This window comes from Anoplophora glabripennis, unplaced genomic scaffold (genome assembly GCF_000390285.2).
Source record: "Anoplophora glabripennis isolate ALB-LARVAE unplaced genomic scaffold, Agla_2.0 scaffold185, whole genome shotgun sequence".
NCBI lineage: Eukaryota > Metazoa > Arthropoda > Insecta > Coleoptera > Cerambycidae > Anoplophora > Anoplophora glabripennis.
The window spans coordinates 860,052-873,893 of record NW_019416354.1 but is presented as its reverse complement, the minus strand read 5'-3'; the positions used below and the strand labels follow the sequence as shown (position 1 = coordinate 873,893).

General features: G+C 33.6%; 1 protein-coding gene across 1 annotated transcript; it reads left to right on the top strand.

Annotated features, from left to right (window-relative positions):
- Positions 1-2,314: 2,314 nt before the first annotated feature.
- On the top strand, positions 2,315-11,425 carry LOC108906673 (neutral alpha-glucosidase C-like). The gene is made up of 4 exons (XM_018709996.1): positions 2,315-3,353; positions 4,022-4,330; positions 8,947-9,396; positions 9,645-11,425. Exons 1-4 carry the CDS (start codon positions 2,438-2,440, stop codon positions 10,604-10,606), a joined length of 2,637 nt encoding a protein of 878 aa, XP_018565512.1. The 5' UTR covers positions 2,315-2,437; the 3' UTR covers positions 10,607-11,425.
- Positions 11,426-13,842: the final 2,417 nt, after the last annotated feature.

Sequence of the window (13,842 nt, the reverse complement as noted above, 5' to 3'; positions counted from 1 at the left end):
CTCCGGGTCTGTCTTTGTAAAGCACCGATTTTCAGGTATCCTGTTTTGGCCATTCAAGTAACGGGTTATTCGAATAACCGGTTTTAGCAACTATTCGACTAACCGGTTTTATCTGAAATCGGTTTTTACGGAACCCGGTTAACCGGTTTCACTTTTTTCCGGTTTTTGCCAGCACTAGTCGTGAGGCCTAGTTACTCATGGACAATGTTATATGGTAGAACCAGAACCATAAGAGTAATGGATGAATAAAAGAACACGGCCAATCTTTGTGAATGACAGACGTAATGAATAAACTGTCAAATAAACTTTGTACAATAATTCGATTCAACAAAACTTCGCATTAGTGTCCTCTCTAAGATTTGTCTGAAAGATTTTTCTTAACGATTTATCTGACGATTATTTGGTACAATTTATCGCTCCAATAATAAGTCTGCGTGTGTATTCAGCTATTAGAACAAATTATTGATGGTGCATTACTAATGCATAGTTCAGTCGAAGCACATATAATTGTGAACAATTAAAATGGTTGCTAAAATGTCTAATGTCACGGACGTCCACAAAAAGAAAATAGAAGAGAGCTGATTGAGAGGTTAGGCATCCGTACCTATTCTTATTACGAATGTTAACAATAATTAAAATGAAATATAATTAAAATGAATAATTATTGTAATTCAGCTTTAGTTAACTAAAAATAAATTATTGGGACTTGCAAAATTATTTATAAGATTGAATTTTTAGGTTAATCATAAGTATTGAGAAAATAAATAATTTATTGCTTTGAAGCAAAACATGAGATTTTTTATTATATGTGTATATATTGATGTATTACTTATTGTTAATATGAAAAAAAATGTTTCATGCTTTAGATAATTAATTAAAAGCGAACACGTGTTTTCGTGTTTACAAAAAACTGTACGAAAAAGTTGGCAGATATTGACGCGGGGCATTAAAAAAATTTGATGAAAAGGCCTATTAGGCCTCTCTTGGCCGCTCTCTCGTTTATTATTATTACAGATTGACCCAACAAACCCTATATGTCTATGCTCGACAGGGAACGTTCTATCCAAATATGTAAAAATATACAGGGTATTCCATTTTAAATTAAAAAAGTTAACATCCGCCGTCATTTTGTTTGGACTTCATTTGTTTTTCTACAATCATTTTCGAAAAATTCATAAAAACTCGTGCAACTTTTGTCATTCAAATTTTTTAATAACAAAAAAGCTAAAGGGGGGTCAAAATGTAGTGAATTACCCTGTACCTTTTTTCCGTAAAATGTAAAATAAAAAAGTTTTTCCTCTTATTCACCCTAACCGTGGACATACTGTAGTTATTAATCTCATTTGCTACTTACCTACTTTTTATGGCTGATTAAAAAGCACTCCTTTAAACAAAAATATCCTAAACGTGTTACTGTGTACTCTGTCATAAACTGGTTTTTGCGATTATTTCGTTCACTTACAAGAAATTTTGTAATAAAAAAATCGTCATTTTCTGACGGATGTATGTACGGTAACTTTATTATCAATAATGTAAACTTTTATTGCCCATGTGCGGGCTTTATAGTCATCCTTATAATAGGTACCATCCCTATAACTTATACATATTTACAAAAATTTAAGTTTCAAATGCAAATCCTCTTCTCGTTTCACTTGAAGTTTGAAGTCCATTTTATTGTCTTTGCGATTGGGTGTCTTAAGTGGGGAAATTATTATTTTAAAACAGCTAGACTAAACATGTAATGTAACTTAACTGCACAACTGAGTTTTTCAATAACAAAATATCGTAGTGGCGGCCTAGAATATTTTTTGACAAAAATAATATGCTAATGTTACAAGTTGAGTATATACTTTAGATATACCTAATCAGTACAAGGAGTAGGCGCGACTCGATATTCACTATTGGAAATTCATGCTATTCTTTCTAGTATAGTATTAATTGGGACTTCACCGGACAATCATTTCTTTTATTAAGAACCTTTTCCCGTTTCGGCTTAGGGGCCCATAAAAATCAAAGCCCGGCACTGGATTTATTCCAAATAATAGCGGTGGCACCAATAAAATACGTTATTTTTATCTTGAACGTTGGAGATGCAAATATAAATACTGAAGTTACATCATTAAAAATATATATACTAATACATTACCGAAAAATACATGAAAAGCATAGTATATTTCTGTAAACTGTTGTTGTGTTTGTGTATTTAGAATCTAAAAATAATCACGAATTTGTCGTAGTTATTACGTTTGCAAGCACTAGGCAACAACTACACAAATTAGACAATTGTTACATATGTACTTCTGTAAGAATTATAACACACAGAGAGACGCTAACCAAGGTTATAAATAATAATACCAAGGTACTTCACACAAACTTAGTGACCTATCAACACAACAAATCAAGTGACCGAGGTTTTAATATATAAATATCAGCCGCAATGAGTAACCCTTTCAGTAAGTTCATACGGCAGTTCAATCGCACAGAGATGAATCTCAAATTCATCTGCTTGACCGGCGGGTTAACTATATTGCTCATAACAGCAGTAAAATGCTGGTACTCGTATAAGTGCAAGGAACTCAAATTTTGTGATAAACTTCGCAACAGGGCACCATCAAATTACACGCTGAAAGTTTCAAGCAAATTAAATTGTTCGTTAATTGGAAAATTGGTAAATAGAGACACCGACAAGCATTTTGATTTCTTCCTTACAGCATTAGCAGGAGGAAAGTTTAGCATTTACATAAACGATCCTATAAACTTGAGATATCAAGTCAATGACTCTTTACCTGAAATGCCTCTGGAAACCGATATGACAGTAAACGTTAATATGCTAGATGTCGGTGAATTGGTTATCATAGAGTTCGAAGATATCAAAATCTATCTTTCTACTGATCCTTTCAATTTAACGGTGTATCGTGAGGGCCAAGAAATCGTTAAAATAAATCCACGGCAATTGTTAACTTTCGAAGAAGATCCCGAAGCACCAGTAGCGCTCGACTTTAATTTTCCGCAAGCACTGCGGGCTTATGGATTACCGGAACATGCTGAAAGACTGGCATTAAGAACCACGACTAACGGATCTGAGCCCTATAGACTTTATAATATAGATCGCTATGGTTACGAAGTGAATTCCACACAAGCATTATACGGATCAGTTCCTGTGTTATTTGGTCTGGGAGTTAATATGACCGCAGGAGTTTTCTGGTTAAATTCAGCTCAAACGTTTGTTGATATCACGCATAAGAAGACCGGAATTGATTCTTACTTTATAAGCGAAACTGGAGCTTTGGAAGCATTTATTTTAACGGGGCCATCTTTGAGAGATTGCGTAAAACAGTATATTAATTTAACAGGTGAGTTTGAATTTTAATAATAAAAATATGCTATCATTTGAATGAGGCTCTATCTTACACTTTGTAAATATAATACGTGTTGTCCAAATGCAAAATTTGCATGAAACTAAGCGTTAAAAATCGCATTAAGGTACATTAAAGTTGGGGCCTAAAGTGTTGAAACGCGAAATAGTTTAAAATAACTACTAACGAAAATTCAAAGAAAAGTTATTCCTTATAATGATACATAAAATATCAGATAACTTTTTGATATTTAGTTTCCGGTTTAACGGAAATTGTTCATTTTCGAAATAAAAGCCTATATTATTTTGGCTCAAAATTACTTTTACAACATTTCTATGCTGTTAAAATTATTGCACCAAGGTCAACATGCTTTAATTTGTTATTTGTTTTATATCTGTCTAAGGTCTAAGGTGACTGCATGGAAAATATCCAAATCACTTTATTTCATACAAAAATTTATTAGAAAAATTTTAAGAATTTTAATGAAAATTTTATATTTTATGGTTACTTATCTAAGAGTTGCTAAAATGAATCGATTGATACACATTTAAACCAAATAAACCAAACCATTTTATTGAATAAATAATAAATTTTGGTTAATTAAAATACACCCACACACAGAAATTAATCTAATTAAGTATATTTTTTTGTAAATGAAATATTAGGAGTCGCTCCTCTACCACAAATGTTTGCTTTGGGCCACCATCAGAGCCGTTACAGTTACATGAGCCAAAAAGAAGTTTTGGAAGTCTGCAATAAATTCGATGAGAACAAATTTCCACTTGATGTAATTTGGATGGATATTGACTATACAGATAAAAATAAATATTTCACTTGGGATCCCAAAACTTTCCCAAATCCTAGTTCTATGTTGAATGCTTTAAACAAGCAGGGTAGAAAAGCAGTAGTTATAATTGACCCACACATTAAAAGGGAAAAGGGATATTCTGTTTTTGACGAATGTGAATCTAAAGGTAAGCTATAATAAAAAAAGTTATACATTTCACTGATTACAAACATTTCACACACATTACTTGATTTTTGAAATATCTCACTTTTGCCAATTACCTACTTTTCAAGATTTCGAAAAACGTCAAAGATCAAAAAGTTTATCAGTCCATCTATATACAGGGTCTCCCAAAAGTGACGCCCGTCCTTTTGGGATTTGATTAAGGAGACAAAAACGATTTGAAAATCTAAAGTGGAAAATTTTCCGATTGTTTTTCTGTCAAAAAAAATATTTAAAAAACTAAAAAAGTGAAAATCCAATTTTTTTGTCTCAAAACTGAGGTCTGCTTATATCAAGACAAATAATTTATAACCAATAGTAGGTAAGTATAGTTCCCGATTGCCGGTTGTATCTGGGTGTAAGTAACCTGAAAAGGATAGAGAAAAACACTTTGATAATAAAACAATTTTAATCTGGAGAGGAAAAAACAATAATGTGCTTAAATAATAGAAATTGTTTTTACAAAAGTTGTTCAAATAAGTTGCCTTCTACTTCAAGAATGGCGATTTCCATTGACACACTGCGTGCGCACCGAGTAGGTATATTTCAATCTTTTATTATCACTGTAGATAATACAGGATGGAAATACACTGAATGCGCACTCAGTGCATCAATGGAAATCGCTAAAATATTGGGACGATTCAACATCGAAGCATGAACCCTTTGTAGCATCTCTTGGTCTATAAACGCGACAGCAGCGTGTATACGAGCTTCTACATAAATCTTTTCTTTTAAATAACCCCAAAAGAAAAATATATGGGATTCAGATCTGGTAATCTATGAGGCCAGGCTATGGGCACCCCTTCCAATACAGCTGTCTAGGAAATTTTTATTCAAATAATTTCATACTCGTAAACCATAATGTGATGGAGCTCCATCATGCTGAAACCAATAATTTAGTCTAACTGCTAACGGAACGTCATCTAGCAATGGTAATGGAAAGTTTTCATTTAAAAACATACAGCAGCAGATACAGCTCTGAACTACATAATTATTTAATAACCCAGCTCAAATGTTTATTTTTAGTTTTTTGAATAACTCAACAAAGAAAAACAATAGGAAAATTTTTCAATCTTGATTTTCGATTTGTTTTTATCCCCTTAATCAATACCCAGAAGGCCGGGCGTCACTTTTGGGACACCCTGTATATTACATATATTTTCAGTATTCTAGAAATATTTTTTTTACATTTTTTTAAAATGATATATATTTTTAACTTTAACAGAATGCAGATGTCGATTGCATTTTTAAATTTTTACTGTTGTCATATCCTAAACGAGTTTCTGTAGTGATTCAGATATGTTTTTAGGAATTTCTAAAATGAGTAAAACTTTAGGCACTGGAAAAGTTTATCTATTTTCAACAACTTAGTTGTTCCAAAAACCAGTTGCATATATGAAAAAGAATTAAACAAGTACCTACAAAACATCCATTTCATATTTATGGTACAAGGGGAGAACCAATTTCTATCTTTTTGAGGAGTTTCTCGTATTCTCCAGAGACAAAAAAAAGGTAGTTAAGGTCATGGTTATAACGAACTTCAAAAGACCTGAGAAATATGTTCCTTACAGCCGAAGTTTAAAGAGCATATTTTAGTTTTTAAAAGTAAATTTAATCAAAGCAAAACTTTTTTGAAATTGGAATTTAAAATTTGCCCTATTAACTAATAAATGACATAAAATATAATACAGCTTCAGTTGGAAATTTAGTAAATATACTTATAAAATAATCAGTATGGTCAGAATAATTTTTTAATTCAACTTGTTTAAATAGCTATTACTATACGTTCAATATATTTCATTTAATCTTTAAAACTAAATTAACACATAATCCATGATTTTATTCTAACATATGATGTTTTATATGGTAATAAAGTTCAATATAGCAACATTTTTTATCAAATTTGATCAGTAATTGGTTCACTATATGTGATGGATCATAATTTACAAATTCACTATATTCCACATGGTATTTTCCACATGGACTTTAAGACAGGATTCTCAAATTTATTCATTATATAGGGTGTCCCGTGACTCGATGGCCATAGCTTAAGGTTGTATTTCTTGGACAATTTTAAGTCAAAAGTGCCTTATACGCTTTGTCCAATAGTTAAGGAGTTACGAGCAATATTAAATTTAACAGTAAATAAATCTGGGAGGCCATGTAATTGTTTTGTCATATTGTTATGGCGACATTGTTTATTCTTTGACGTAATTTTAAGATTAATTTGACATGGCTACGTTTTCAAATCAAGAATATGCCAATATTCACTTTACTTATGGATACTGTGACGGAAATGGGAATATCATTAGAGGTTTCCTGACCGAAGAATATGTAATAAGCAAGTGTTCATAAATATGCATCGTCAGTTGACAAAAACAGGCATGTTTCCTAAAGCTACTGCAGAACGTCCCGTGCGGCAAGAACTTGCTGAAGGAGAAGCTATTCTTAACATGAACGAAAATAGTCCCTCTACTAATATACGAATAATATCTAATCGTGTTCATGTTAGTCGAATGAAAGTGTGGAAAACATTACACAACTTTGGTTTCTACCCATATCACATACAATCTGTTCAACATTTACAATCAGCAGACTATGCAGCGTGTGTCGACTTTTGTCATTGGTTGATTGCACATCCACAGCTTTGTGGACAAATTATGTTTATGGATGAAGCCACGTTTAATAGAGATGAAATTACAAATATCAGAAATTCACATTCATGGACCCCTTACCCTTTAGAAATCGGGGAAATGCATTTTCAACATTGCTTTTCGGTGAATATTTGGTGTGGTGTTCTTAATAACCTTCTTATTGGGTCATTCGTATTTCAAAAACGTTTAACATCCGAGCATTATCAAATTTTTTTACAAAATGTGTTGCCAGGATTAAAGGAGAATGTTCCACTTCAGAATATAGTTAACATGTGGGTTCAGTGCTATGGCACACCACCGCATTTTGGTGTAAATGTGAGAGAATATTTAAGTAACAACTTTGCTAACCGGTGGATTCGAAGAGGAGGTCCAGTTCTCCGGCCTTCGAGGTCACCAGACCTAACGCCCCTTGATTATTATCTTTGGGGACACATAAAAAGTCTAGTGTATTCAAATAAACTACAAACCAAAGATGAGCTAATTCAAAATATTATGGCTGCAGCTGCATTCATACGAGATGATCCAGATACTCTTCAGAGAGCTTCGCCTTCAATTATTAAAATTTCTGTTAACAATAAAAAAATTCGTAATTAATAAAACATTACATTACTTTATTCCACATGCTCTTTACTTTACCAGATTTATTTATTGTTAAATTTAATATTGTCCATAACTCGTTAACTACTGAGTTTTGGACAAAGTGCACTTTTGACTTAAAATTGTCCAAGGATTATGACCATAAACCATCGAGTCACGGGACACCCTGTATAAACCGAAGATAAGCTGTACCTGAGAGTTACATATAATCGAAGTAGAATATGAATACTATATGAATACTTATAATAATAACAAATTTTCTTCATGACAGTTTGAAAATAACTCCATTATCTCAAAAAAATACAAAAGAACCCCGCCCAAAATCAATGGAAAATGGGTCCCAGTTGATTTTGCTGTAATTGCAGTATGTTATAGTTTTTGATTTTCTGATCAAAAGTTGTCATGGGCCCAAAGTGATCCTATGAATAGTTTCAGAGATAATGAGGGGGAGAAGCATGTGATTTTGGCTGTAGGACTGAGTAAGCTTCACGAAGTTTCAAGTTGATGGGTTCAAAAACTGGGGCACCTGGAAATCAAGTCAAGGTCATTTCATTTGACTTAATCTCAATTCAAGCCCTGCATGTGACCTTATAGAGCTAAGCTATCTCCAAATTCAGGTTCATCGGCTAGCTCAAAAGCATATATACTTACAGGTTAACATTCGTGAAAGGCCTTTTCTTTATTTTGACCTTGAAATGATCTTGACTTGACCGAAATGTGACCTTGTAGGGCTAAGCTATCCCCGAATACAGTTCCCCCCCTAAAAAAAAACTTATATATGCACTGGTTGAAATTCAATACAAGCCTTTTCTTTAGTATGATCTTGAAATGACCTTGAATTGACTTGACGGTGACCTTTAGGGTTACACTATCTCCAGAGTCAAATTCTGTGAGCCCAATAATCTATACACTCACTGATCAAAATTCATTACAAGTCTTCTTCAGTTTGACCTTGAAGCGACCTATCCAGGTGACCTTAGATAGCTAAGCTATCCCCAAATTCAGGTTCAGCGATCCCAAAAGCATTGTACCTACTGGTCAAAATTCATTACATGCCTCAATTTTTGGATTCATCAACTTGAAACTTCGTGAAGGCCTACAGCCAAAATCACATACTTCCTCCCTCTTTATCTCTGAAACTATTCATAGGATCACTTTGAGCCCATGACAACTTTTGATCAGAAACTCAAAAACTATAACATACTGCGATTTCAGCAAAATCGACCGGGACCCATTTTCCATTGATTTGGCAAATAAAGGAAATGACGTGGTGGTTGTAATCTATCGATTTAAAGATTCTTGGTTGGTGACATTATATAATTTATTTTAGAATATTTTGTGAAAAATCCCAGTGGTACAAGTTTTAAAGCCTCATGTTGGCCAGGACTATCCAGCTGGATCGATTTCTTCAATCCTGAAGCATTAAATTATTATTCTGCTTTAATTGCTGATTTTGCTAAGAGCAATAATCTCCACATTTGGAATGATATGAATGAACCTTCCGTTTTTGAGGTTCAAGAGCAAGCTATGGATGGAAATTGCATACATTATGAAGGTTGGAAGCACAGGGATGTGCATAACCAGTATGGATTTTATCAAACTGTTGGTACATACCAAGGACTGATCGACAGAAGCAATGACGAAATAAGACCTTTTATTTTAACAAGGTCCTTCTTTGCTGGATCTCAGAGATATGCTGCTCATTGGACGGGGGATAATGTGGCTTCGTGGGAACATCTGAAATATTCTATTCCTATGATGTTAACTGAAGCTCTTTGCGGTATGTTTTTTAATAAATGATATACATTGATTTATAAAATGGCGGTATCGATAGGTAATTATTTATTGGAATATAAAATGGGAAATGGGGGTATTTTAAATGGGTGTTATTAAATTTCAGATAAGAAGTTGCTAACATCAATTCATAATAGACAATTTTGCAATAGTTTCCAAATATGCCCATTCTTGAATAAATGAAACATTTGTTTTTTTATTTACTAATTAATCCTATTTTTTTTTATTACTTTGGCCTCAGCTTTGTAGGAGCCGACGTTGGAGGTTTTAGTTGTAACCCAACTGAAGAACTTCTACAGAGGTGGTACCAAGCTGGAGCATGGTATCCATTTTTTAGAGCACATTCAGCTGTCAGTACAAAACGAAGAGAACCGTATTTGTTCAACGATAAAATCCAGCAAAGAATAAGAAAATCATTGCAACAGCGTTACAAACATCTGACTTACTGGTACACCATGTTTTGGGAACATTATTTAATCGGAGAACCTGTTATTAGACCACTGAGTTACGAATACTCTGACGATATAAATACATACGATATTGACAATGAGTTTCTTGTTGGTTCAGATATTCTAGTTCACCCGGTCACTGAGAAAATGGCGAAAAATGTCACAGTGTACTTACCAGGAGGAGAAAATGAATTGTGGTATGAAATCGACAATTTTAATGAAACTTACACTGGACTTGGGATAAAAAATCTTCCCGTTACTTTGGACACTGTACCAGTATTTTACAGAGGAGGAAGTATTATACCTGTTAAACAAACAGTTAGAAATACTTCGGTTTATATGAAAGACGATCCCATAACTCTTTTAGTTTTTCTTGATAAATATAATTATGCTAAAGGTACTGTTTATGATGATGACCAAGTGTCGTTTGATTATCTTTCAAATAAATATACATACGTCAGATTTACTTTTTATAATAATTCTTTGAGAAACGAAATTATTGACGATGAAGCTAGTTATGATCAAGCAACTATTTTAAACTCTGTTATTTTTTATGGACTAAAGACCACTGTTTCTCAAGTTTCTGTTGCAACAAAAAAATCAGTTCCTGAAGAAGATCTTGTTAAAAATATGTACACCAGAAATGTAACAGTAAATAAAAATAGAGCAACTATCGATAATTTAAATTTAGACATTCGACATCAGTTTGTTATTAGATTTGACGAAAATATAACTTTCCTTGAATAGTATATATTTCCTTACAAAAAAATTATGTAACTTCTCTCATATGTATCTGTATTTACATCATTGTGTACAGGGTGATGGATATGTCTTGGCAAATATTTTTTTAGTTGAAAACTCCAGAAGATAATTCATTTATGAAAACAGTTATATTTTTAATGGCTGTCACTTAAATGTAGGATAAAAAAGTTCAACTTTTATATTTACATCATGTGACATTCTAACGATTTTAAATTTTTACAGAAGTAAACTCCTTTTCATTCTGGTGGAAAGAACTTTTACTTTTTTTATTTAGTGTTCAACTTTTTTCGTGGTATTGACATCGAAAATTACTCTCTTGAAATTATCGGCCTTAATATACGAAGTACAGATGGAGACAGAGAAACATTTCTTTAAAACTTTTCTCTTCAAATCGAATGTAGATAGCTATTTTGCAAAATTTATGTGATAATACAGATACAGATACTGTTGGACGTTATGCAAATTTTGAGCCATACTGTAAAAATGTTTGTACACAACTGCCTCCAATCTTCGTTTATCAAGGCCAAAATTTCACGAAAGTAATTTTCAGCTATATTAATATTGTAAAAACAAATTGAATGTATAAAAAAACGTTTGATAGAAAAAAATCCTACAGCTAAAAGAACCTCGCACAAAATCAATGGAAAATGGGTTCCAGTCGATATTGTACAACACTTTTGAGATCGCTGAACCTGAATTCGGGGATAGCGCAACTATCTAAGGTCATCTGGAGGTCAGGTAAAGGTCGTTTCAAGGTCAAACTGAAGAAAAGACGTATTGAATTTTGACCAGTGAGTGAATAGGTTTTTGGGCTCGCAGAATCTGAATCTGGAGATAGCTTAACCCTAAAGGTCACCTTCAAGTCAATTCAAGGTCATTTCAAGATTCAACTACAGAAAAGGCTTGTATTGAATTTCAACCAGTGCATATGTCAGTTTTTTTTGAGGGGGGGTAACTAAATTCGGGGATCGCTTAGCCCTACAAGGTCACATTTAGGTGAAGTCAAGATCATTTCAAGCCTTTCAGGAATGTTAACCTGTAAGTATGTATGCTTTTGAGGTCGCTGAGCCTAAATTCGAGGATAGCTTAGCCCTATAAGGTCACCTGCGGGGCTTGAATTGAGATCAAGTCAAATGACTTGACTTGATTTCCAGGTGACCTTATAGGACTAAGCTATCCTCAAATTCAGGTTTAGCGACCTTAAAAGCATACATACTTACAGGTTAACATTCGTGAAAGGCCTTTTCTTTACTTTGACCTTGACTTGACCTAAATGTGACCTTCTAGGGCTAAGCTATCCCCGAATACAGATCCCCCCCCAAAAAAAAACTTATATGCGCACTGGTTGAAATTCAATACAAGCCTTTTCTTTAGTTTGATTTTGAAATGACCTTGAATTGACTTGAAGGTGACCTTTATGGTTACGCTATCTCTAGAATCAGATTCTGCGAGCCCATAAATGGTCAAAATTCAGTACAAGTCTTCTTCAGTTTGACCTTTAAACAACCTTTACCTGACCTCCAGGTGACCTTAGATAGCTAACCTATCTCCAAATTCAGGTCAGCGATCCCAGAAGCATTGTACCTACTGGCTAAAATTTATTACATACCTGTTTTTGAAATCCATAACTTGAAACTTCGTGAAGCTTACTCAGGCCTACAGCCAAAATCACATACTTCCCACCCCTCTTTATCTCTGAAACTATTCATGGGATCACTTTGGGCCCATGACAATTTTTGATCAGAAAGTAAAAAACTATAACATACTGCAATTTTAGCAAAATCAAATAAACACATATTTCCAAAGATAGGTCGATGATCCTATACCTAATAAAACTCAGCATATTTTAGCAGAACTAATAGATTTGTTTATATTACATATATTTTGTAATAATTTATATACACACATTTTAAAATAAATTACAGAATTAAAATAGTTTTATTGTTCCCAACTCCTATTATTACAAAATTTATTATATTAGCATTAGCGCAGATTTATTTTCTGCAAACAAATTAAAAATTATACAGCATGTTCGTAAAGAAATGCATACAGTATTTTTTTTAGGAAAACACATTTTTTATTAAATACGATATGGATCACCCTGTAAATATAAATTTATAACGAGCGTTCAAATAAAAACGTGGTCGAAGTTGGCTCTGACACATTGGACGTAGGGAGTAGCTTATAGCGACCAACTTAACCTCATTTCTCAACGAGCTGTATAGCAGCTGTCAGTTTCAATAACGTTAATGACTATATAACTTTATTTTAAAGAATAATCGTGATAACAATAACAAACAATTAAAGGAGCTGCGGAAAGTGTCCCCCTCCTTGTTATAACAATAAATTAAAGCAGCTGCTGAAAGTGTCCCCCTCCTTGTTCCAAGCACTTTTCACACCTGTTCCTCAAAGAATTAAAGACATTTTCTAAGATGCTCGGGGTATTGTTAATTTCACGAATCTTGTCTATAAGTCGAGCCTGCAGATGGTTTAAATCAGGAATAGGCAGTTCAAAAATAGTGTTTTTAAGGTAAGGCCACAAAAAGAAATCACACGGCGTAATATCACATGACCTCGGTGGAAATTCATGTTCAGCATTGAGACTTATTAGTCGATTTTGGAAAACTTCCCTCAACATATTCATCGTCTCGCCTGCCGTATGTGCCCTTGCGCCATCTTGTTGAAAGTAAAAGTTTGTAATTTCGTTTTCTTCCAGCTGGTTAACAAAAGGAGCGATAATTTCTTCTCTATACCTTTGCGCAGTAAGAGTACCATTAAAAAAAATAGGTCCATAAATCCTCCTTCGATTGAGAGCACACCAAACTCCAATTTTTTGAGCGTGTAGAGGGCCCTCGACAAAAAAGTTATCTGGTTTTTCAGAAGACCACATTCTCATATTCTGTGAGTTTACGTAACCACTTAAATGAAACCAGGCTTCATCAGAAAAAAAGGTGATATTATGAAGTTCACCGTAGTTGTTTAAAAACCATTCACAAAATACAGCCCGTCGCGGAAAATCAACTTCATGAAGTTCTTGCTGACAAGTTAAACGATAGGAGAACAAACGCAAATCTTTTTTTAACACTGTGTGGCAGGTACCGACTGATACTCCCACCATTTGTGATAAAACACGTACAGAAGTTCTTGGCGCATTTTCCATTATTTGTTGGACATTTTCTTTTAATTCTTCAGTCCGCTTTTTAGGTCGGCCGCTTCCTTCT